Source organism: Entelurus aequoreus, linkage group LG15 (genome assembly GCF_033978785.1).
Source record: "Entelurus aequoreus isolate RoL-2023_Sb linkage group LG15, RoL_Eaeq_v1.1, whole genome shotgun sequence".
Taxonomy (NCBI): domain Eukaryota; kingdom Metazoa; phylum Chordata; class Actinopteri; order Syngnathiformes; family Syngnathidae; genus Entelurus; species Entelurus aequoreus.
The window spans coordinates 41489079-41514008 of record NC_084745.1 but is presented as its reverse complement, the minus strand read 5'-3'; the positions used below and the strand labels follow the sequence as shown (position 1 = coordinate 41514008).

The window sequence follows — 24930 nt, the reverse complement described above, 5'->3', positions numbered from 1 at the left end:
TGAAATAAGCAGGGGCGTCCATGATAACGTTGCTTGGATGGCAACATATGTTGCTCCAAAACCTGTATGTACCTTTCAGCATTAATGGTGCCTTAACAGATGTGTAAGTTACCCATATCTTGGGCACTAATACACCCCCATACCATCACAGATGCTGGCTTTTGAACTTTGCGCCTATAACAATCCGGATGGTTCTTTTCCTCTTTGTTACGGAGGACACGACGTCCACAGTTTACAAAAACAATTTGAAATGTGGACTTGTCAGACCACAGAACACTTTTCCACTTTGTATCAGTCCATCTTAGATGAGCTCGGGCCCAGCGAAGCCGGCTGCATTTCTGGGTGTTGTTGATAAATGGCTCTCGCTTTGCATGGTAGAGTTTTAACTTGCACTTACAGATGTAGCGACCAACTGTAGTTACTGACAGTGGTTTTCTGAAGTGTTCCTGAGCCCATGTGGTGATATCCTTTACACACTGATGTCGCTTGATGCAGTACCGCCTGAAGGATCAAAGGTCCGTAATATCATCGCTTACGTGGAGTGACTTCTCCAGATTCTCTGAACCTTTTGATGATATAACCCGCTCAGTGGCCTTGTGGTTAGAGTGTCAGCCCTGAGATCGGTAGGTCGTGAGTTCAAACCCCGGCCGAGTCATACCAAAGACTATAAAAATGGGACCCTCCCAGCTTGGCACTCAGCATCAAGGGTTGGAATTGGGGGTTAAATCACCAAAAGGATTCCCGGGCACGGCTACTGCAGCTGCTCACTGCTCCCCTCACCTCCCAGGGGGTGAACAAGGGGATGGGTCGAATGCAGAGGTTCACCACACGTAGTGTGTGTGTGACAATCATTGGTACTTTAACTTTAACTTTATATTACGGAGCGTAGATGGTGAAATCCCTAAATTCCTTGCAATAGCTCGTTGAGAAATGTTGTTCTTAAACTGTTCGACAAGTTGCTCAGGCATCTGTTGACAAAGTGGTGACCCTCGCTCCATCCTTGTTTGTGAATGACTGAGCATTTCATGGAAGCTGCTTTTATACCCAATCATGGCACCCACCTGTTCCCAATTAGCCTGTTCACCTGTGGGATGTTCCAAATAAGTGTTTGATGAGCATTCCTCATCTTTCTCAGTCTCAGTCAGGCTTTTTTGAAACATGTTGCAGGCATCCATCCATCCATTTTCTACCGCCTGCCCCTCTTGGGGTCGCGGGGGGTGCTGCAACCTATCTCAGCTGCATTCGGACAGAAGGCGGGGTACACCCTGGACAAGTCGCCACCTCATCACAGGGCCAACACAGATAGACAGCGTTCACACTCACATTCACACACTAGGGCCAATTTAGTGTTGCCAATCAACCTATCCCCAGGTGCATGTTTTTGGAGGTGGGAGGAAGCCGGAGTACCCGGAGGGAACCCACGCAGTCACGGGGAGAACATGCAAACTCCACATAGAAAGATCCCGAGCCCGGGATTGAACTCAGGACTACTGGACCTTCGTATTGTGAGGCACATGCACTAACCCCTGTCCCACCGTGCATGTTGCAGGCATGAAATTCCAAATGAGCTAATATTTGCAAAAAATAACGTTTTCCAGTTCGAATGTTAAGTATCTTGTCTTTGCAGTCCATTCAATTGAATATAGGTTGAAAATAATTTGCAAATCATTGTATTTTGTTTACATTTACGATTTACACAATGCGCCAACTTCACTGGTTCACTTATGAGTTCATGAGTTTTAAAAGCCTACTGAAATGAATTTTTTTTATTTAAACGGGGATAGCAGATCCATTCTATGTGTCATACTTGATAATTTCGCGATATTGCCATATTTTTGCTGAAAGAATTTAGTAGAGAACATCGACGATAAAGTTCGCAACTTTTGGTCGCTGATAAAAAAAAGCCTTGCCTGTACCGGAAGTAGCGTGACGTCACAGGTTGAAGGGCTCCTCACATTTCCCCATTGTTTTCAAAGATGGCCGTCACCAGCGAGAGCGATTCGGACCGAGAAAGCGACGATTACCCCATTAATTTGAGCCAGGATGAAAGATTCGTGGATAAGAAACGTGAGAGTGAAGGACTAGAGTGCAGTGCAGGACGGATCTTTTTTCCCTCTGACCGTAACTTAGGTACAAGGGCTCATTGGATCCCACACTCTCTCCTTTTTCTATTGTGGATCACGGATTTGTATTTTAAACCACCTCGGATACTATATCCTCTTGAAAATGAGAGTCGAGAACGCGAAATGGACATTCACAGTGACTTTTATCTCCACGACAATACATCGGCGAAGCACTTTAGCTACGGAGCTAACGTGATAGCATCGTGCTTAACTGCGGATAGAAACAGACAAAATAAGCCCCTGACTGGAAGGATAGACAGAAGATCAACAATACTACCAAACTCTGGACCTGTAACCACACGGTTAATGCTGTACCGCCTGGCGAAGCCTAGCAATGCTGTTGCTAACGACGCCATTGAAGCTAACTTAGCTACGGGACCTCGACAGAGCTATGCTAAAAACATTAGCTCTCCACCTACGCCAGCTCTCATCTCCTCATCAACACCCGTGCTCACCTGCATTCCAGCGATCGACGGCGCAACGAAGGACTTCACCCGATCATCGATGCGGTCGGCGGCCCGGAGACGGAGGAAGTCAAGGTGAGGACAGTGGCGCAGCAGCTGGCGTTGTAGCTTTCGACGACACCCCGGCCGCCATCAGAGTCGGCAAGAAACATATATTTCCCCAAAGTTACGTACGTGACATGCACATAGCGCCACGCACGTACGGGCAAGCGATCAAATGTTTGGAAGCCAAAGCTGTAGTCACGGTAGCGCGTCTGCTATCCAACTCAAAGTCCTCCTGGTTGTGTTGCTGCAGCCGGCCGCTAATACACCGATCCCACCTACAGCTTTCTTCTTTGCAGTCTCCATTGTTAATTGAACAAATTGCAAAAGATTCACCAACACAGATGTCCAGAATACTGTGGAATTTTGCGATGAAAACAGAGCTGTTTGTATTGGGATACAACCATTGACGTCACGCGCAAACGTCATCATACATAGACGTTTTCAGCCGGAAGTTTCCCGGGAAATTTAAAATTGCACTTTATAAGTTAACCCGGCCGTATTGGCATGTGTTGCAATGTTAAGATTTCATCATTGATATATAAACTATCAGACTGCGTGGTCGGTAGTAGTGGGTTTCAGTAGGCCTTTAAGCACACAGCTTTATAAGATAATTATTTAACACATTTTAAAGTGTTGGTTATTACATTATATATTCGAAGAAAAAGTAGTTTGACTTTAGAAATTGCACTACATTTTATAATTACTAGATTCCTGTGAATATGTTCAGTCTTTTTGTCTAGTTGACTCTGCTCTGCCTTTGTAAACAAACTCCACATACTGTAAGGCTTCAGATCAGAACATTGCCGCTTTCTACCCACACACTCGCTTGCAAAGGCGTAACAAGATTAAGTATGCAGATGTCATGATGACCTCCATGCAGTTTTCCAGCAGTAAATTGGAACACTGTTGCATAGATTGGACAATTGACATGCTACCTACGTATTCATCAGGTCAGATCAGCTTTATAAGGTGAGGATGTTCCTTAAGGACGTGTCTGACAACTTAGGTGGCATCAGTCATGTTTATGTCGTCTCCTGATTATAATTGCAGACAAAAGCAGGATTTGCAAACAGACTTAGCTCGCCAGTTCTGTCCTGGATAAACCCTGGACCCAGTGGACGTTTGTGCGGGAGAATAGAGGATGGTGGCCAAACTCTCTGTGCCAGTAATGATGCTCCAGTCATTAAGCACTGCACTCCTAGAAACCCCCTCGGGTTGTTAACATAAATTAACTTATCTCTTTAACCTTTTAAAAGCGTCGGGCCGCAGAAGAGGGTGCACCGGGGTTGCGTTTGTGTTGCTACGGTAACTGCAACGCAACGCTTGTGTCAATACACACATGCTATGTGACCATGAAACTGCTACCACCAAGCTGCACCCACGCAATTTTTGAAAAACAAGACAATGACTAATAAATACATTGGTAAAATATACAAATATAAATAATTAATGTATTCAATATTTGTGGAATAACAACTGATACGCTACAATAAAATAAAAAAATAAAAACATTACAAGAACGGAATTAAATGGACTAATGCCACATACTTAGCACCACTTGTAAACTAATACTTAGCCTTTGTTTTTATTAATATTGTTTTTATTAGTCATTTCAACATTTAAAAACGAATACAAATTGAAAAGTAATCAAAATGTGTTATTTTTGATAATTTTTTGTATTTGGTGGTAGCGGGGGGGTGTATTTTGTAGCGTCCCGGAAGAGTTAGTGCTGCAAAGGGTTCTGGGTATTTGTTCTGTTGTGTTTATGTTGTGTTACGGTGCGGATGTTCTCCCGAAATGTGTTTGTCATTCTTGTTTGGTGTGGATTCACAGTGTGGCGTATATTTCTAACAATGTTAAAGTTGCTTATACGGCTACTCTCAGTGTAAACTGTATCGCTGTTGATCAAGTATGCATTGCATTCACGTTTGTGTGCGTACAGAAGCCGCTCATATCTTGTGACTGGGCCGGCACGTTGGTAGAAGGGATGAAAAGCGGATGTGACGACAGCTCGTAGAGGACGTTAAAAGCAGTGCCTGTAAGGCACGCCCCCAAGACTGTGGAATACGAGATATAATGACTGATGAACACCTTAGTTCGATAATGAAGGTTGCCTCAGCTCAAAGCCTGAGCCCCGACATTAATGAACTAGCATCCAAGAAAAGATGGCAGGTATCTGGTTTGGGCACATCAGATTAGATCAGTGTGTTGCAAACTGAGCAGTTTAAAGTTCAGAATGGTTGGTTTATTCATTATTTTATTTTCAAATGTATTAGCCTGTGGAAAAACTTCATGTTGATATTTGCCTCAGAAGGCTGCAAATAGAAAAGAGGCATTCAATTTTTATTTAAATTGTATTTGATATGCCAATGATATTTTTTAATTATTATTATTATTTGAAACTCGATTTTGCATGTTACTATAAAGTTATATAAGCCTTGCTTGTTCAATATTTAATGCAAAACTTGTTTGGGTCCCTATCAAAAAGGTTAATTTGTTCAACCTTGGCCCGCGGCTTTGTTCAGTTTTAAATTTTGGCCCACTCTGTATTTGAGTTTGACACCCCTGCATTAAAGGGTGTTTTGCATCATGAGCCGTAATTCTCGTAAAATCTCATCCCGCGAGACTCCGCTTTGAGGAAGATATTGCTGCCATTGCTGTTGCCGTGATCCAGAAGACGAAGGCAGCGGGTGATTGCTTAAAGGCAACATCCTTATCGCCCCCTTGACATTACTGTTCGGGCATGTGGGTCTCTTCGAGCCTGCGGGTCGGTTGCCGGGAAGGGACCCGCGAGACGACCCGGTGGTGCCGCCTCGCTCACCCCCTGCCGGCCGATCGGAGTCTTACGGCCCCCTCAACATTGTTTGGGCGTGGGGGTCTTTCCGAGCCTGCGGGTCGGCCTGTGTTGCCAGGAAGGGACCTGCAAGATGATCCATCTGCCCTAGTTGCATTGCCGCCCTGCGGTTCAGTGTGTGACCTCTAAATGCAAAAAAATGCATTTGTGAAACACTTCAGTATCGAAACTTTCACGACGCGGTCGTGTGGTACTGCGTGGATCGTTGCAGACGTTGCAGACGGAACGCCACAGGCAAGATGCAGGTAAGGAAATGATTTATTGTCCACAAATCATGCGGGATAAAAACAAGAGAGCACCAGCGTGCCGAAAGCATGGGAAGCTAACGGAATAGCGAACAAGAAAAGCTTAGCATGTAAACAGGCAAACAAAAGGCGAAGCTTAGCTCAAGAGTCAAATTTTTAGCCGTCGTAACCATAGACATCTTATAAGTAGACGCAGCATTGGCTGCTGTCGCGAGAAATTCGTCCGCCATCTTGAAGTGGTGACGAGGAGCCGGCGAGCAGCCTAAGGTAGAAAACAAAGATGGTGTTCACCGTTTTCCTGCTCAAATGAGCGGACTGTTGAAAATAGGAATCGGGGGATTACTTTTCACAAGTAAGATTTAACATTAACGTACTATTGGTTGTATTTTGCGAAAAGAATATTACCACAGAGTTGAGAAGGAGCAAAGATCTTCAATAGTACTGAAATCGTAGATGCTAGCAAACAAGAGTATGACCATAATAGAATTGCTTGTCAATTAAATTAATTAAATTATTTTGTCAGAATGCTTCATGTGTATGTGAAAATCACAAAGAAATCTTCTGGGGGAGGATGACCCCCCTACAGGGGTTTGGTTTACAAACTTTCAGCCCCACCTAAAACAAAATTCACCAGCCGCCACTGATTATGATGTGTTCTCATTTTAGGCAAAATATAAGACAATACTTTCTTAACAGTATAATTGTAACCAGGAATAAGTCTTCAAGTAACAATATTCAAATACTAACATTGTTGGGTAAGACTGAATTTGGTTTTATTCTGAATTAGAGATGTCGATATTATCGGCCGATAATAGCTTTAAAATGTAATATAGGAAATTATAGGTATCGTTTTTTTTATTATCGGTATCTTGTTTTTTTGGTTTATTTTTTTATTTTTTTATTAAATCAACATAAAAAACACAAGATACACTTTCAATTAGTGCACCAACCCAAAAAACCTCCCTCCCCCATTTACACTCATTCACACAAAAGGGTTGGTTCTTTCTGTTATTAATATTCTGGTTCCTACATTATATATCAATATATAACAATGCAGTCTGCAAGGGATACAGTCCGTAAGCACACATGATTGTGCGTGCTGCTGGTCCACTAATAGTACTAACCTTTAACAGTTAATTTTACTCATTTTCATTAATTACTAGTTTCTATGTAACTGTTTTTATATTGTTTATTTTTTATTCAAGAAAATGTTTTTAATTTATTTATCTTATTTTATTTTATTAATTTGAAAAAAAAGGACCTTATCTTCACCATACCTGGTTGTCCAAATTAGGCATAATAATGTGTGAATTCCACGACTGTATACATCAGTATCGGTTGATATCCGTATCGGTTGATATCGGCATGGGTAATTAAATAGTTGGACAATATCAGAATATCAGATATCGGCAAAAATCCATTATCGGACATCCCTATTCTGAATCCAGTGAAACAGATTGGTGGTTTTAGCTGATATAAAGACTTTCAGGTGTTTATATATGTTTATGTTTAAGTATTTGGCATACGCTTTTATCCAAAGCGACATACATAAAAAATACATATAAAACAATCACTGTAAACGTGATCATTTAAGGGAAGAAAGTAATACAAAATATCAATACAAAGTGTCAAGACAGCAACAGAGATACAGTTTATAGGTCACTAAGATATATAGATATCTAATATATTCATACATTGTTTATGTAGGATATACGCATGTATATATAACCTAATCATATTGTTTCTTGAATTTAAAAATAGCTGACCGTTTTTTTCCCCCTTCTCTGGGATTATATTCCCAGTTTTTGATCTCGGATGTCTGGTCACTTATAGCATATAAGAATATTCGATTACTGTTAAGCAAACTATGAATAATAAAACACGCCGAAACATGTGTCCTTTATCATAGCTACACGTATGACAAAAAAGCGTGTGAAAATCAGTGGTATTCAGTGAGATAAGATGAATTAAATGCGCTGACAGTTCATTGCTCCTGCCAAATGAATTGCACTGAGTGGAGCGGATCACCACTCCAAGATGGCGGCGCCGCGTCTCGTCAGGTCGATGCTGCGTCTACTTATAAGATGTTTATGGTCGTAACTGTTGCGTGGAAGCAAATAAGAAAGCCAGGCTGAGTGTGGCGAAAAACGGGAATAAGCAGCTCTCTGATTAGTGCTCGGCAGCAGGTGAGCGTCCCGAACACTAATCACAGGCAGGTGAAACTCATCAGCATCCATGGTAACCAAAAACCACAAACTCAAGGGTGCTGAAAACAGAACTGAGGGAGTCAAAAACTAAACAAAACATGATCCGGGCAACAGATTTCAACAGTTTCTTATTGCGATATTTAGGTTTTGTGCATGTCCAGGGGTAATGGAAACGCAGCTATTGACAGTCACTACATTTCCATGCACTAAATTAGTCTGATTTCTCAAATAGTTGGGTTTTTTGCATTTTCCCACCTGCGTGTGAAGTCAACGTGTCCATGCACTTTCTCTAATGCGACTATTGGTGATACGCCATGTGCCTCCCGTACACTGGGGGGGGGAGGGGTGCGCTATTTCATTTTAGCGTGGTTAAATTAAGTCCTTTTCCGGTTGAGCTATGACGTCACAATAGCCATCTGCCGATCCTTACAACTTGTTTTAAGTTCAGTTCAGTTTCAGTTTATGCATACGATAAACATCACATATTTCCAGTTGTTTCATTACAGCACGTCCCAAAAGGAATCGGAAGAAGCTGAGCTTATTTAATCTTATCCTTTTTCATATCATAGCAATGTTATCCCATTTCCTTGTTCTCTGTAACAGAACAGTGAATCAATAATATATACATAATATACCATAGTAAGTAAACAAATATTAAATAAATAAATAATCTTTATCTAAAAAAAACAAAAAAAAGGGTTCAAGATGTTCATCATAATTATTGTTCTGTCTACTTTATGAACACTTGTAGTTTGAACAGTCTCTTAAACTGAATCATATTGGTGCTTTCTTTTGTTATTTAATTCCACATATGGATATATGTTGAGGTTTTAAGTGTTGCACGAGCATACTAAGGTTTTAAATTAGATGTTCCTCTCAGGTTATATTTCTCCTCTTTTGTTGAGAAGAATTGTTGTACACTCTTGGGTAGCAGGTTGTAGTTTGCTTTGTACATAATTTTAGCTGTTTGCAAATGCACCAAATCGTTGAATTTTAATATTTTTGATTCAATAAATAATGGGTTTGTATGTTCTCTGTATCCAACATTATGTATTATTGTAATTGATATTTTTTGTAACACCGTTCGTGAATGAAGTGCACATTTGTAGTTGTTTCCCCATATTTGTGCACAACAACTCAGCTATGGTAACACTAGCGAGCAGTAGAGAATAGATGTGATTTTTGGTCTCGAACATGTTTTGCTTTATTCATTATTGACAGGTTTCTTGCTACTTTATGTTGTATATTTTTTACATGAGATTTCCAGTTCATTTTGTCATCTATTAATACACCCAAAAATGTGTTTTCTTTTACCCTTTCAATGTCTACTCCATCTATTTGTATTTGTGTTTGAGTTTGAGTTTATTTCGAATATGCAAGCATACAACATAATACATCACAATTTCCAGTTTCTCTTTTCAACATGTTCGAAAAGGAGTAGGAAGAAGCAGAGCTTATTTAATCCTACCTCTTTTCTTTACATAACAGTTGCTAAAACTTTTTGTTCACTTCCTGTTCACAATTTATTCACAATAAACTCCATAAGTAATCACAATAAAAATAAATAAATAAATAATAGTAATAATTTAATAATAATAATTGATGAAGTAAGTTATATTTCATATGATGAGATAAGTAAGCTTACTTTGAGAATGAATGAATGAATGAATGGATGGATGAAATAAATTGAGAATGTTTATCATGGTTGTTCTTCTTTGTACTTTGTAAACACTTTAAGTTTGAAGAGTTTCTTAAAGTGTATCATATTAGTACATTGTTTGATTGCTTTGCTTAATCCATTCCATAATTTAATTCCACATACTGATATACTGAAGGTCTCAAGTGTTGTACGTGCGTACAAATGTTTAAAATTACCTTTTTGTCTAAGATTATATTTCTCCTCTTTTCCTGAGAAGAATTGTTGTATATTTTTGGGTAGCAGGTTATAGTTTGCTTTGTGCATAATTTTAGCTGTTTGCAAATTCGCAAATTTCTCTTCTACTGTTACCAAATAGCATTATTTTAGTTTTACTGAGATTCAAAGATAGTCTGTTTTTGTCAAACCATCTTTTTAATTTGTTCAAGGGATGTCCGCTGTAATATTGGCACAGATTACAAACATTACCTCTCTAATGACTACGTTGATGTTAAATAGACAGCATCAAGAAATGATCTTGGATTGCGCTACGAACCCGACGCTACTACCAAGAATGTATCGGGGCGGATGTGAAGAAAGACTGGCGGAAGAGTTTTTTCGAAGGAATTTTCGGACAAAAATCATGGAAATAAAACATTTTAATGTCTTGTAGTTCACCCCTTGTGCTTTGTATTATTACATGTGTTATTAATGTATTTAATGTCAAAGTACATTTAATTATTTAATCATTACAATTTATTATTTCATGATTTCATTATTCATTAATTTAATTTAATCACTTAATGCGCATTTTGAGTGGAGCAACACTTAAATTTGAGTGTTTCACGTCAAATCGGGCCTTCCGCGTATTCTCTTATCAGTTTAAGTACTTTTGTTCTTGAGTGCCTCTGTGGCTGGAATAAGTCCAGTGCCCCAGGAAACTGAAACATATTGCACTGGAAGTTTGGATGCAGTGTACACCACAAAGATTAAAATGATAAAATACATTTTCAGAAAACTAACAAATCTACGTATTAGGACTTACATGGGTATCCTAAGAAAAAAAATGGCTTACGCTCATATCCAGAAAACGTCGTATGGACAAAACAATTCAGATGTATAAAAGTGTGCGCATACATTAATCTAAGCACATTTCTTTTGTACACTCCACTTACACTAGGAAAACCAGCTGTTGCTTGAAATTGGGACGGCGTGGCGAAGTTGGTAGAGTGGCCGTGCCAGCAATCGGAGGGTTGCTGGTTACTGGGGTTCAATCCCCACCTTCTACCATCCTAGTCACATCCTGTTGTGTCCTTGGGCAAGACACTTCACCCTTGCTCCTGATGGGTGCTGGTAGCGCCTTGCATGGCAGCTCCCTCCATCAGTGTGTGAATGTGGAAATACTGTCAAAGCGCTTTGAGTACCTTGAAGGTAGAAAAGCGCTATACAAGTATAACCCATTTATTTATCATTTATTATTTATAAATTGCACTTTAATTTGGGCCTGTTCAGATGCTTTGCACAGGAATTTAATACACCTGGCTTACATGCAGATAATTTAATGTGTTTTTGGCACCATTTTGCTGATGCTTTTATAGCCGCTCGAGTAATTGCAATTGTTCATACTGTACATCAATCATTCTTAGAAGCACCGTAAATTCCAGACTATAAGCCAGCACTTTTTTCTACAATTTGAACCTTGCGGCTTATAAATCAAGTTAAGTTAAAGTTAAAGTACCAATGATTGTAACACACACACTAGGTGTGGTGAAATGTGTCCTCTGCATTTGACCCATCCCCTTGATCACCCCCTGACGGCCATGATAAAAAGTTTAGTGAACATACGAGACAACTTTTTTTTTATTACTAAGTAAACAAACAAAGGCTCCTAATTTGTCTGCTGACGTATGCAGTAACATATTGTGTCATTTATCATTCTATTATTTTGTCAAAATTATTAAGGACAAGTGGTAGAAAATGAATTATTAATGTACTTGTTCATTTACTGTTAATATCTGCTTACTTTCTCTTTTAATATGTTCTATCTACACTTCTGTTAAAATGTAATAATCACTTATTCTTCTGTTGTTTGGATGCTTTCGATCCGAAATCAAGTACCGTATTTTTCGGAGTATAAGTCGCTCCGGAGTATAAGTCGCACCGGCCGAAAATGCATAATAAAGAAGGAAAAAAACATATATAAGTCGCACTGGAGTATAAGTCGCATTTTTTGGGGACATTTATTTGATAAAACCCAACACCAAGAATAGACATTTGAAAGGCAATTTAAAATAAATAACGAATAGTGAACAACAGGCTGAATAAGTGTACATTATATGAGGCATAAATAACCAACTGAGAACGTGCCTGGTATGTTAACGTAACATATTATGGTAAGAGTCATTAAAATAACAATAACATATAGAACATGCTATACGTTTACCAAACAATCTGTCACTCCTAATCGCTAAATCCCATGAAATCTTATACGTCTAATCTCTTACGTGAATGAGCTAAATAATATTATTTGATATTTTACGGTAATGTGTTAATAATTTCACACATAAGTCGCTCCTGAGTATAAGTCGCACCCCCGGCCAAACTATGAAAAAAACTGCGACTTATAGTCCGAAAAATACCGTAGTTACAGGATCGTACAATGGTCATAATTTAAGTCCTCATGTGTCCAGGTATGTATTTACTGAGTTTATAAACATAATGTAAATTTTAAAAAAAACGAAAAAAGATTTTGTGATGCTAAAAAATATCGATGTAATCATAGCAGTATCGACTCGATACGTTACCGTACTTGGCATCGTTATAGTGGATGTTAGGTGTAGATCCACCAATGGCGTTTGTTTACATTGTGACGTCGGTGAGCTACGGTGTGTAGTGAAGCATGTTTAGCTATTCCTCGTCCTGCAGGGATGATACTTGTAAGAAACTTAATTTATTTGTCGCCATGGAGGCGAGGATTAGTGATTTAGAAGTAGCTAAAACACTGCCGACTGCGGCTGGATGTTAGCTGCTAACTAGCTAGCCATGTTTTAAAGCACCTCTTCCTGAGGGTATTTCAGTGTTAGAACTTCACCTTTATCTTTAGTTTGTAAGCCAAAATGCGTCCGTTCTCCCTTTTCTGTCTACACACTATGTCTGCTTGTAAGTACTCTGTGATTGTGCGTTGCCGAACATGCTCCTCTGCTCGTAAAACTAGCAGTATACCGTACAACCCTAGTGTGTATTGTTAAAAAGGAACCTGAAACCAACCTGTGCTCCGTTTATTCCTGGTGGTCCTTGCAAGCCTTTCTCCCCCTAAAACAAAGAGATCAATGTGTGAATTTGAGGTCACAGACACTTCTTCCAAGACACATGATTAATTCATCCAGGTGAGACATTACCTGAGGTCCCACTAGGCCTGCTTCTCCTGGCAGCCCTGGACCCCCCTGTGGATATCACATGTTATGTTGTTTTCAGCTTGTCCTTTACGTTCAACACCAAGTTATCACACTTCGAACAAGACTAATAAAATAATTCAATGTCAACAATACAGTTGGCCTCTTACAATTTGACACATCCATCAAATATGTCTCAGACACTCGGAGGAAAAAAAACTCAAAGGTGACATACTGGATTTTTACTTTCAACCAATAAGAGACCACATGTCACCAACACTTGAAATAAACTACTCAATAAATGTCACACTTGTATTTGTTTTGAATCAACATGTCAGAAAAGTTCCAGGACTGTTGGTTTATGTGTGAGAAATATTGTCCACTGTAAATTCTTGCCAAAGGGCCAGATGATAAAACAGCACATCGACAAATGAGCGATGGAGGGCTGAGTAGCGCTTATACAGCAGCAGCCGGCCTCCGTAGCTCCCACTCCCTCCCCTCTGTTGCAAGTTTTGTTGATTCTATGTAACGTGTTTATGTGTGCCAAAGCTATGAGGTTTTTTTCCTTTGACTAAATATTTTTTTACTCTCCCCCAGTTGGCAGACATGTAAGCGATCCTATTTCTGTCTCCCTGTAATGTTTGTATGATCCTGAATAGTGGGGGCCCTTGGGGAGATTTTAGGGTGTGTTCGTTGACTTTTGTCTAAAAGCGCCAAATTTGGCACAGGTGTAGCTCAGGGCATACTTAAATGATTTGGCTAGGGCGCCCGTGCCGGTGACCTTTGGGGTCGCCACAGCGGCTGATCCAATATGGCCACCACCTGAACACGCTTTTGCCTCTACATTTGAACCAGATGAGCTACAAATCCAAACTTGGTGTCTATTTCATGCTTTTTGACAATTAGAAATATGATGGAAAAATCATCTTTATGATTGGGTGTGTCTGGACACCTAATTAGCATATTTCCAAGATGTAAAAATTAGGTGTACCTTAACTTTTGATACTTTTGACAAACTATTTTAGGTTTTTTGAGCATCAGAAACATACTGGAATGATCATCATGGCCTCTAGCTACACTGTCTGCCACTTTTTGCACTGATTGCACCTTCACAATTTCAAATTTAAGGCAACTCTATAGAAAATGAACGTGGGCATGTCTGTTGTTATAATAAACCTCACACAACAAGATTCATGACACATCTCCTCTCTTTTCTGCCTGACTGGAGTGAACACCAGAAAGGGAGGGAGACGTACATTGCAAGCAAGCAAAAAGTGGCAGACAGTGTAGCTCAGGGGTCGGCAACCCAAAATGTTGAAAGAGCCATATTGGACCAAAAAAAACAAAAACAAATCTGTCTGGAGCCGCAAAAAATTAAAAGCCATATTACATGTGTCATGAGATATACATTTAATTAAGAGGACTTAAAGGAAACTAAATTAGCTCAAATATAGCTACAAATTAGGCATAATGATGCAATATGTACATATAACTAGCCTAAATAGCATGTTAGCATCGATTAGCTTGCAGTCATGCAGTGACCAAATATGTCTGATTAGCACTTCACACAAGTCAATAACATCAACAAAACTCACCTTTGTGCACTCATGTACAAGGTTAAAAGTGTGGTGGACAAAATGAGACAGAAAAAGAAGTGGCATAAAACACGTCCTAGAAAGTCGGAGAAAGTTATGCATGTAAACAGACTATACGGTGAGTTCAAGGACCGCCAAAATAAGTAGGACAAAACGGCGCTCACCAAATACTTGAATCAGTGAAGCATATTTAATATAAACAGTGTGATTTATAACAATTACGGAGGTTTGTGTCATGTTTGTCCTCCTACAGAAACCATACTAAAACAAAAAAATTGATTTTTTTTTTTCCCCTCATCTTTTTCCATTCTTCATACATTTTTGAAAAATCTCCAGAGAGCCACTAGGGCGGCGCTAAAGAGCCGCATGCGGCTCTAGAGCCGCGGGTTGCCGACCCCCGGTGTAGCTAGAGGCCATGATTCCAACCAGATTGATCAAGATGAGGCACTTTTGTTGACAAGGGCTGCCTTGTTTACAACCAGGACACAAATTTGATGGTACATTAGCTTCCAACTGTCTTACAGTATCTGTTCCTGAACCTTTAAGAGTATTCAATGACATTGTCCTTCAAGGACCAGGACTCCTCAAAGCCATGCACCAACAATGAGGGTCCAGCACACTAACCTGGATGCGCACACTTGGTGCAGCTTTTGTCAAGTCATTGGGGAACAAAAACAACAACCCCACCCCCCCCAAAAAAATAAAAAAAATAATAATAATAAAAAATAAAAAAAGGTAGAGAAGAAGACAGCCTCCACGTGGCCTCCCCCGCAAGTAGCCAAAGAGTAGTTGCCCTTTAAGCGAAACCAATGTCTTCAAAATGTCACAACCAAGGCCGACCCCCCCAACATTTCATATAAACAATAGAAAGGAATCATGCATGTTGCACCAGGTTTTACTCATAACAATGCCCAAGTTACGTCCAATGTCTTCATAATAGCAAAACGCCCCTTGGAAATATGCAAATTAGGGGTCTAGACACACCCGAAAATAAAAATGAGCATTCCAACACATTTCTAATTGTCCAAACCACATGAAATTGACACCAAGTTTACATTTGTAGCTCATATGTTTCAAATGTTAGAGACAAAAGCTATTACAAGTGGCGGCCATATTTGATTGGCCGCTGTGGCGAGTCCATAGGTCACCGGCGCGGGCGCCCTAGCTAAATCATTTAAGTATGCCCTGAGCTACACCTGTGCCAAATTTGACGCTTATAGACAAAAGTGAATGAAAATATCCCTAAGGGCCTCCACTAGAATGGGATTGTTGCTGAAAATCTCCATTTCCCCTCGGGGATTAATAAAGTACTTCTGATTCTGATTCTGATAGATAGGCTACTATAGGGTCTAGCAACGATACACACACACACACACACACACACACACACACACACACACACACACACACACACACACACACACACACAAATGTCCTTCATTGAACAACCAAGTATCATAATTATAGTTGCATATTACTAACACATACAGAGTCTCCAGGGCAGAAGCGCATTATAAAGTGTCCAGTAACAAACATGTCCGCATCATTGTGACCTTAACTACATGAACTTTTGTGACCACTAAGTGTCACCAAAACATCAATTACCGCTGTACTTCAACTTAAAGACAGTGTTTTTAGTGTTTTTTTTATACCTACCATTGTTCTCTGTTAGACTAATTTCACTTGATTAAACCTTTCCTAACATTCCACACTATAAAATAATAAAAGTATGTATGATTCCTGCTGATATTGTTTCGGATCAATATCGGTATCGACCAATAATAAAGGCTCCAATATCAATAATAATTTATCACACTTCCACAACTTTTAATATGTAAATGCTGCCATTTTTGTGAGGTCAGCCTTGCAAATGAAAATTGTCCTACACTGGATAAATAAATGTTACATAAATATATAAATACATTTCAACTACTAAGTAAATGTTTATATACTACATTACCCAGAGGGACAGGAACAGGAAGTCCAAAACCAGTGAAATTGGCACGTTGTGTAATTCATAAATAAAAACAGAATACAATGAGTTGCAAATCATTTTCAACTTATATTCAATTGAATGGACTGCAAAGACAAGATATTTAATGTTCGAACTGACAAACTTCATTTTTTTTGCAAATAGTCATTAGTTTAGAATTTATTGGCAGCAACACACTGCAAAAAAGTTGGCACAGGGGCATTTTTACCACTGTGTTACATGCCCTGTCCTTTAAATTTGAATTTTTGAAGCTTTTCAGGTGGAATTCTTTCCCATTCTTTCTTGATGTACAGCTTAAGTTGTTCAACAGTCCGAGGGTCTTCGTTGTGGTATTTTAGGCTGCATAATGCGCCACACATTTTCAATGGGAGACAGGTCTGAAATACAGGCAGGCCAGTCTAGTACCCGCATTCTTTTACTATGAAGCCATGCTGTTGTAACACGTGGCTTGGCATTGTCTTACTGAAATAAGCAGGGGCGTCCATGATAACGTTGCTTGGATGGCAACGTATGTTGCTCCAAAACCTGTATGTACCTATCACCATTACCTTCACAGATGTGTAAGTTACCCATGCCTTGGGCACTAATACACCCCCATACCATCACAGATGCTGGCTTTTGAACTTTGCGCCTATAACAGTACGGACGGTTCTTTTCCTCTTTGTTCCGGAGGACACAACGTCCACAGTTTCCAAAAATATTTTTTAAATGTGGACTCGTCAGTCCACAGAACACTTTTCCAATTTGCGTCAGTCCATCTTAGATGAGCTCGGGCTGTGTTTCTGGGTGTTGTTGATAAATGGCTTTCGCTTTGCATAGTAGAGTTTTAACTAGCACTTACAGATGTAGCGACAAACTGTAGTTACTGACAGTGGTTTTCTGAAGTGTTCCTGTGCCCATGTGGTGATATCCTTTACACACTAATGTCGGTTGTTGATCCAGTACCGCCTGAGGGATCGAAGGTCCATAATATCATTGCTTACGTACAGTGATTTCTCCAGATTCTCTGAACCTTTTGATGAATTTATGGACCGTAGATGGTGAAATTCCTAAATTATTTGCAATAGCTGGTTGAGAAATGTTGCTCTTAAACTGTTTGCTCACGCATCTGTTCCCAAAGTGAATGACTGAGCATTTAATGGAAGCTGCTTTTATACCCAATCATGGCAGCCACCTGTTCCCAATTAGCCTGTTCACCTGTGGGATGTTCCAAATAAGTGTTTGATGAGCACTCCTCAACTTTGTCAGTCTTTGTTGCCATCTGTGCCAGCTTTTTTGAAACATATTGAGCTAATAATTGCAAAAAAAATAACAAGGTTTTCCGTTAAGTATCTTGTCTTTGCAGTGTATTCAATTGAATATAAGTTGAAAAGGATTTGTAAATCATTGTATTCTGTTTTTATTTACCATTTACACAACGTGCCAACTTCACTGGTTTTGGGTTTTGTAGATCTGAGCTACGTGGAAGGAGGACAAGTGTGTGGTTTGATGAATAAAGAGTTGATATATTGTTCCTGCTACGCAAGAAACAAACATAAGTTTTGATTAGACAGTTGACGTGTGTGTTTGAGCGCCGCTCAGAGACAAAATTATTAATGAAAATCACACTGACTGGCTAAAATGTGCAGGAAAGTTGCAGGCATCGGACAAAGTTGTGCATAATTTGCAGGGATTGGTTGAATTTTCGTGAATTGGCGCAATTGCTGACAGGACTGACTATTATCAATGATTATTATTACAATATGTCAAGTCACCCCTTACTGGTTGCGAGCCCACTTCTAGAGAGAACCACCAAGTGAAAGTAAAGTTGGTGAAAAAGCACAGAATATGTTTAGCTCAAAAGGACGTTGGTTTTAATTCTGTCATCAGACTAACTGCCAGGTGCTCCAACGGTCACCGCATCAGACTTAAGTTATTGAGTTATCTTCAGGTGAGAGTCTTCTGCTGGATACTTCCCACCAGAGAAAAGTGCAAGATTTATAGGGTGTAAAAAAAAACCTGCTTATTCAAACTCAAACTTCAAAGAAGAAGATTGGAAAAAGGAAACATCAGCGATTGGAAGGGATTTGTACTGGAAGTAATTTTCCACTTGGGAGAAAACCTTCTGAAATGTTTAAGTTTCCCAGCTGTGACTTTTGAATAATTTCTCTTATTCATATCCAACTTAATACAAACTTTTATTTTGCCTTATGCCAACTTTAATACTAGATACTTTTTTTATCTGAAGCCACTGCAACATAAATTTAACTGTGCGGTTTTTACGTCTGCTGCTCTCAGTATGATAATGAAGGGATCACATTCCAAACAGCGATACAAACTTAGAAGAATCCAAACCTAGCGTTGATGTTTCCAAGAGCAAGTGTGGATTTAAACTACACTTCACAGACAGAAGTTGATATAAAGTAAATGTGTGGAGACTCAGGACAGTTGTGACTATCTTACTTTAAAGACCTACTCAAATGTAATTTTCTTATTTAAACGGGGATAGCAGGTCCATTCTATGTGTCATACTTGATCATTTCGCGATATTGCCATATTTTTGCTGAAAGGATTTAGTAGAGAACATCGACGATAAAGTTTGCAACTTTTGGTCGCTGATAAAAAAAAGCCTTGCCTATACCGGAAGTAGCAGACGATATGCACATGACGTCACAGGTTGTGGAGCTCCTCACATCCACACATTGTTTACAATCATGGCCACCAGCAGCGAGAGCGATTCGGACCGACAAAGCGACGATTTCCCCATTAATTTGAGCGAGGATGAAAGATTTGTGGATGAGGAAAGTGAGAGTGAAGGACTAAAGGGCAGTGGGAGCGATTCAGATAGGGAAGATGCTGTGAGAGGCGGGTGGGACCTGATATTCAGCTGGGAATGACTAAAACAGTAAATAAACACAAGACATATATATACTCTATTAGCCACAACACAACCAGGCTTATACACTACCGTTCAAAAGTTTGGGGTCACATTGAAATGTCCTTATTTTTGAAGGAAAAGCACTGTACTTTTCAATGAAGATAACTTTAAACTAGTCTTAACTTTAAAGAAATACACTCTATACATTGCTAATGTGGTAAATGACTATTCTAGCTGCAAATATCTGGTTTTTAGTGCAATATCTACATAGGTGTATAGAGGCCCATTTCCAGCAACTATCACTCCAGTGTTCTAATGGTACAATGTGTTTGCTCATTGGCTGAGAAGGCTAATTGATTATTAGAAAACTCTTGTGCAATCATGTTCACACATCTAAAAACAGCTTAGCTTGTTACAGAAGCTACAAAACTGACCTTCCTTTGAGCAGATTGAGTTTCTGGAGCATCACATTTGTGGGGTCAATTAAACGCTCAAAATGGCCAGAAAAAGAGAACTTTCATCTGAAACTCGACAGTCTATTCTTGTTCTTAGAAATGAAGGCTATTCCACAAAATTGTTTGGGTGACCCCAAACTTTTGAACGGTAGTGTATTTAATATGCCACAAATTAATCCCGCATAACAAACACCCGTCCATATAACCCGCCAATACAAATCGAACACCCGCACAACACACTCAATCCCACAGCCCAAAGTACCGTTCACCTCCCCAAAGTTCATACAGCACATATATTTCCCCAAAGTCCCCAAAGTTACGTACATGACATGCACATAGCGGCACGCACGTACGGGCAAGCGATCAAATGTTTGGAAGCCGCAGCTGCGTACTCACGGTAGCGCATATCCAACTCAAAGTCCTCCTGGTAAGAGTCTCTGTTGTCCCAGTTCTCCACAGGCCAATGGTAAAGCTTGACTGTCATCTTTCGGGAATGTAAACAATGAAACACCGGCTGTGTTATCCGGCACAACAGTCAGGGGGTGCATTCTACGGCGGGGGTGCGTTATCCGGCACAACACCTGCCGCAATACACCGCTTCCCACCTACAGCTTTCTTCTTTGCTGTCTCCATTGTTCATTGATCAAATTGCAAAAGATTCACCAACACAGATGTCCAGAATACTGTGGAATTTTGCGATGAAAACAGGCGACTTAATAGCTGGCCACCATGCTGTCCCAAAATGTCCTCTACAATCCGTGACATCACGCGCAGACGTCATCATACCGAGACGTTTTCAGCAGGATATTTCGCGCGAAATTTAAAATTGCCCTTTAGTTAGCTAACCCGGCCGTATTGGCATGTGTTGCAATGTTAAGATTTCATCATTGATATACAAACTATCAGACTGCGTGGTCGGTAGTAGTGGGTTTCAGTAGGCCTTTAAGTGTGTGTACATATTGTGAACGTGTGCCTGTGTAAAAGTGTGTTAAAAATTTACTGGAATTAAAAAGCCAAAAACATATATATAATTTAAGTGGTCGTTTTATTGCAGACCTGGGCAAATGAAGGCCCAGGGGACGCACGCAGCCCGTTAAGCTTTTCAACTTGGCCCGCCGGACATTCCCAAATATTTTTTTTAGACCTTTAACATGGAAACTGTAGCTGCCATTATGATGTGCAGTGATGTTTTCAAATGACCGTAAGTCTTGAACTATCCAAAGTATTTCAATGGTTGGAATCTGCGCTTGTGCATTATATACTAGTTACTATGGTAATCTAATTAGTTACTATGGTCATCTAAGTCACAGCAGCTAAAACGAGACACCAAGCAGTGTGGGTGGGGAGCGTTTCCACACAGTGTTTCCAGAGCGGCCAGCCTGAAATGCGGGTGTCAGGGACAGACCCGGACGGAGATTTTTACAACAAAGTTCTAAAGCTTAGTGATATATCAGATGTATCAGATAGTAGGTGGATTTTTTCCCCCTTCACGTTCATATTTCCCTGTGTTTGTTGCATTTTTGTTGCGTTTCGCTTGATTGTAAAATATGTCGATGGAGAGGTGGTGTGACGTTCATATGTTGTCAATATTCAGTCATTTATTGTTCATAGTTAATATTGTAAACCCCACATTCTTTATTTTCATGTAAATTCTGGGTGTCTCATTCTGTAAAAAAAAATTTAAATTCCATTCTGTTTTTTAAGGCGGTCTGTCATAACGTTTTTAGATTTCAATCAGACATTATTGTGAGTTTTTTTGTTTTAGGGTTCCTAAAAATCAGATATACCGGCCCCCAGACACATTTTTTTCACTAAATTTGTCCCCCCGAGTCAAAATAATTGCCCAGGCCTGTTTTAGGGCATGTAAAAAGAAATGAGAATTTGCAAGTTATGAAATGCATCAAATTTTAAATGTATGCATGTTTGAAATAAGTTGATACCGTAACCATAACAATAAGGACTCACAAGCGATGTCCAAGCAGAAACGCACAAATGGAACGGCAAAATGTTGCCAAAAACACACACAAACCACTGAAATGTACAAACCCTGTTTCCATATGAGTTGGGAAATTGTGTTAGATGTAAATATAAACGGAATACAATGATTTGCAAATCCTTTTCAACCCATATTCAATTGAATGCACTACAAAGACAAGATATTTGATGTTCAAACTCATAAACTTTATTTTTTTTTTGCAAATAATAATTAACTTAGAATTTCATGGCTGCAACACGTGCCAAAGTAGTTGGGAAAGGGCATGTTCACCACTGTGTTACATGGCCTTTCCTTTTAACAACACTCAGTAAAGGTTTGGGAACTGAGGAGACACATTTTTTAAGCTTCTCAGGTGGAATTCTTTCCCGTTCTTGCTTGATGTACAGCTTAAGTAGTTCAACTGTCCGGGGGTCTCCGTTGTGGTATTTTAGGCTTCATAATGCGCCACACATTTTCAGTGGGAGACAAGTCTGGACTACAGGCAGGCCAGTCTAGTACCCACACTCTTTTACTATGAAGCCACGTTGATGTAACACGTGGCTTGGCATTGTCTTGCTGAAATAAGCAGGGGCGTCCATGGTAACGTTGCTTAGATGGCAACATATGTTGCTCCAAAACCTGTATGTACCTTTTAGCATTAATGGCGCCTTCAGAGTTACCCATGTCTTGGGCACTAATACACCCCCATACCATCACAGATGCTGGCTTTTCAACTTTGCGCCTATAACAAACCGGATGGTTCTTTTCCTCTTTGGTCCGGAGGACACGACTTCCACAGCTTCCAAAAACGATTTGAAATGTGGACTCGTCAGACCACAGAACACTTTTCCACTTTGTATCAGTCCATCTTAGATGAGCTCAGGCCCAGCGAAACCGACGGCGTTTCTGGGTGTTGTTGATAAATGGTTTTCGCCTTGCATAGTAGAGTTTTAACTTGCACTTACAGATGTAGCGACCAACTGTAGTTACTGACAGTGGGTTTCTGAAGTGTTCCTGAGCCCATGTGGTGATATCCTTTACACACTGATGTCGCTTGTTGATGCAGTACAGCTTGAGGGATCGAAGGTCACGGGCTTAGCTGCTTACGTGCAGTGATTTCTCCAGATTCTCTGAACCCTTTGAGGATATTACAGACCGTAGATGGTGAAATCCCTAAATTCCTTGCAATAGCTGGTTGAGAAAGGTTTTTCTTAAACTGTTCAACAATTTGCTCACGCATTTGTTGACAAAGTGGTGACCCTCGCCCCATCCTTGTTTGTGAATGACTGAGCATTTCATGGAATCTACTTTTATACCCAATCATGGCACCCACCTGTTCCCAATTTGCCTGTTCACCTGTGGGATGTTCCAAATAAGTGTTTGATGAGCATTCCTCAACTTTATCAGTATTTATTGCCACCTTTCCCAACTTCTTTGTCATGTGTTGCTGGCATCCAATTCTAAAGTTAATGATTATTTGCACAAAAAAAATGTTTATGAGTTTGAACATCAAATATGTTGTCTTTGTAGCATATTCAACTGAATATGGGTTGAAAATGATTTACAAATCATTGTATTCCGTTTATATTCACATCTAACACAATTTCCCAACTCACATGGAAACGGTGTTTGTACACATGACAGGAATGATGAAACTTCACGGAACAAAATGGAAGTTTGCCAAGATGTTAGCACGTCATTTTTCATTTATCTTTGCAAACAAATGGCTGTTTATGCTCCGACTTATTGACGAAGAGGTTTTTTTTCCACCAAAAGGAAGGCTGTCATGTTTTACCACCTGTTGTACCAATGAAAAATACTGCCAAAATCAAAGGAACACTTTCTAAAATAGACTTAAAGACTAAGCCATGCATTTGTCTGGAATACAAGAGCTGCTGGAAAAATCAATTCAAATCTGAGTCGCAATTCTTATTTATTACGATTTTGAATTGATTCACAATTTTCTAGAATCGATTCTAAAAAATATGTTTTTTTAGCCATATCTGTGCTTAAATATCATACAAGATAAGCTTTTGGAACCTGTGACCCGTTTCAAAAAGATCGTATTATATAATCTAAGCATGCCAAATATTATTTTGCGCGTATCGGTTTGATTCTGGAATTGGACTCATATTGAATCGTGAGTTGTATGATTCCCATCCCTATTAACTACAGTAATGATATTCTCACTGGGCTCTATAAACCAGCTGCAGCTGCAGCACACCCAGAATGCTGCTGCTCGAGTCCTGACTAGAACCAGGAAATACGACCGTATCCGTCCAGTGCTTAGGTCACTGCACTGACTTCCTGTTGCCCAGAGATGCTTTTCAAAGTCCATGTCTGACATGTTAGAACCATATGAAACATCTCGGGCTCTAAGAACCTCAGGGGGTCTTCTGATGGTGCACAGAGTCTGGACTAAACATGGTGAGGTTGAATTGATGTTTTATGCCGCTAAAATCTGGACCATTCTTCCAGAAGATGTGAGACTTACTTTTAGCAAAGTTCAGATTCAGGCTGAAAACATTTGTATTCAACTGTGCATATGACAATTACATAAAATTGTATTAGCACTCTTTTTTACCATGATTTCATTTGCCTTCTTGTATTTTTATGCATCTAGAAACACTTTAAATTGCTTTTATACAAATTGTGCTCTGCAAAAAAAACTTTATTTGCCTTTAATTATTTACCTTGCAATCATGGTGCACATTATTGATCTTAAATCTGCTTTTATTCAACTGATGATTACCATTAAAACATAAAAGCAGTGTCATGCTATGACTTAATATGATACTCTTTTTTTTTAAACACTGCGCTTTAACTTTTTAGTCAGGATTTTTTTTTTAAATGTGAAACTAGAAAAGCACTTGTACAGCGCAGACCTCCACCAGGCCTTATCTACCAAATACCAAAAGAATCCTTCAAGAAAATCCTAAATCCAGAAAGTTTTCTAGATCAGACCCAATATATAAGCACTTGTTCCGTATCCTATTTCTGAAATTTCCTGAAAGTTTCATCAAAATCCACCCATAACTTTTTGAGCTATCTTTAGCAAAATGAAATAAACAGAGTGAATCCTCTTGTCA

At 39.6% G+C, this 24930-nt stretch overlaps 1 protein-coding gene across 3 annotated transcripts in view; it reads right to left on the bottom strand.

The window, feature by feature from the left end:
• LOC133630163 (collagen alpha-1(X) chain-like) overlaps positions 1-24930 on the bottom strand; it is a 182596-nt gene that overhangs the window by 101490 nt on the left and 56176 nt on the right. For all 3 annotated transcript variants that reach the window (XM_062021560.1, XM_062021562.1, XM_062021561.1), the window contains exons 7-8: positions 12973-13017; positions 12842-12886 (exon numbers count right to left, since the gene is read on the bottom strand). In XM_062021560.1, coding sequence (XP_061877544.1) covers positions 12842-12886; positions 12973-13017 — 90 coding nt within the window. The remainder of the gene's footprint in view (positions 1-12841; positions 12887-12972; positions 13018-24930) is intronic.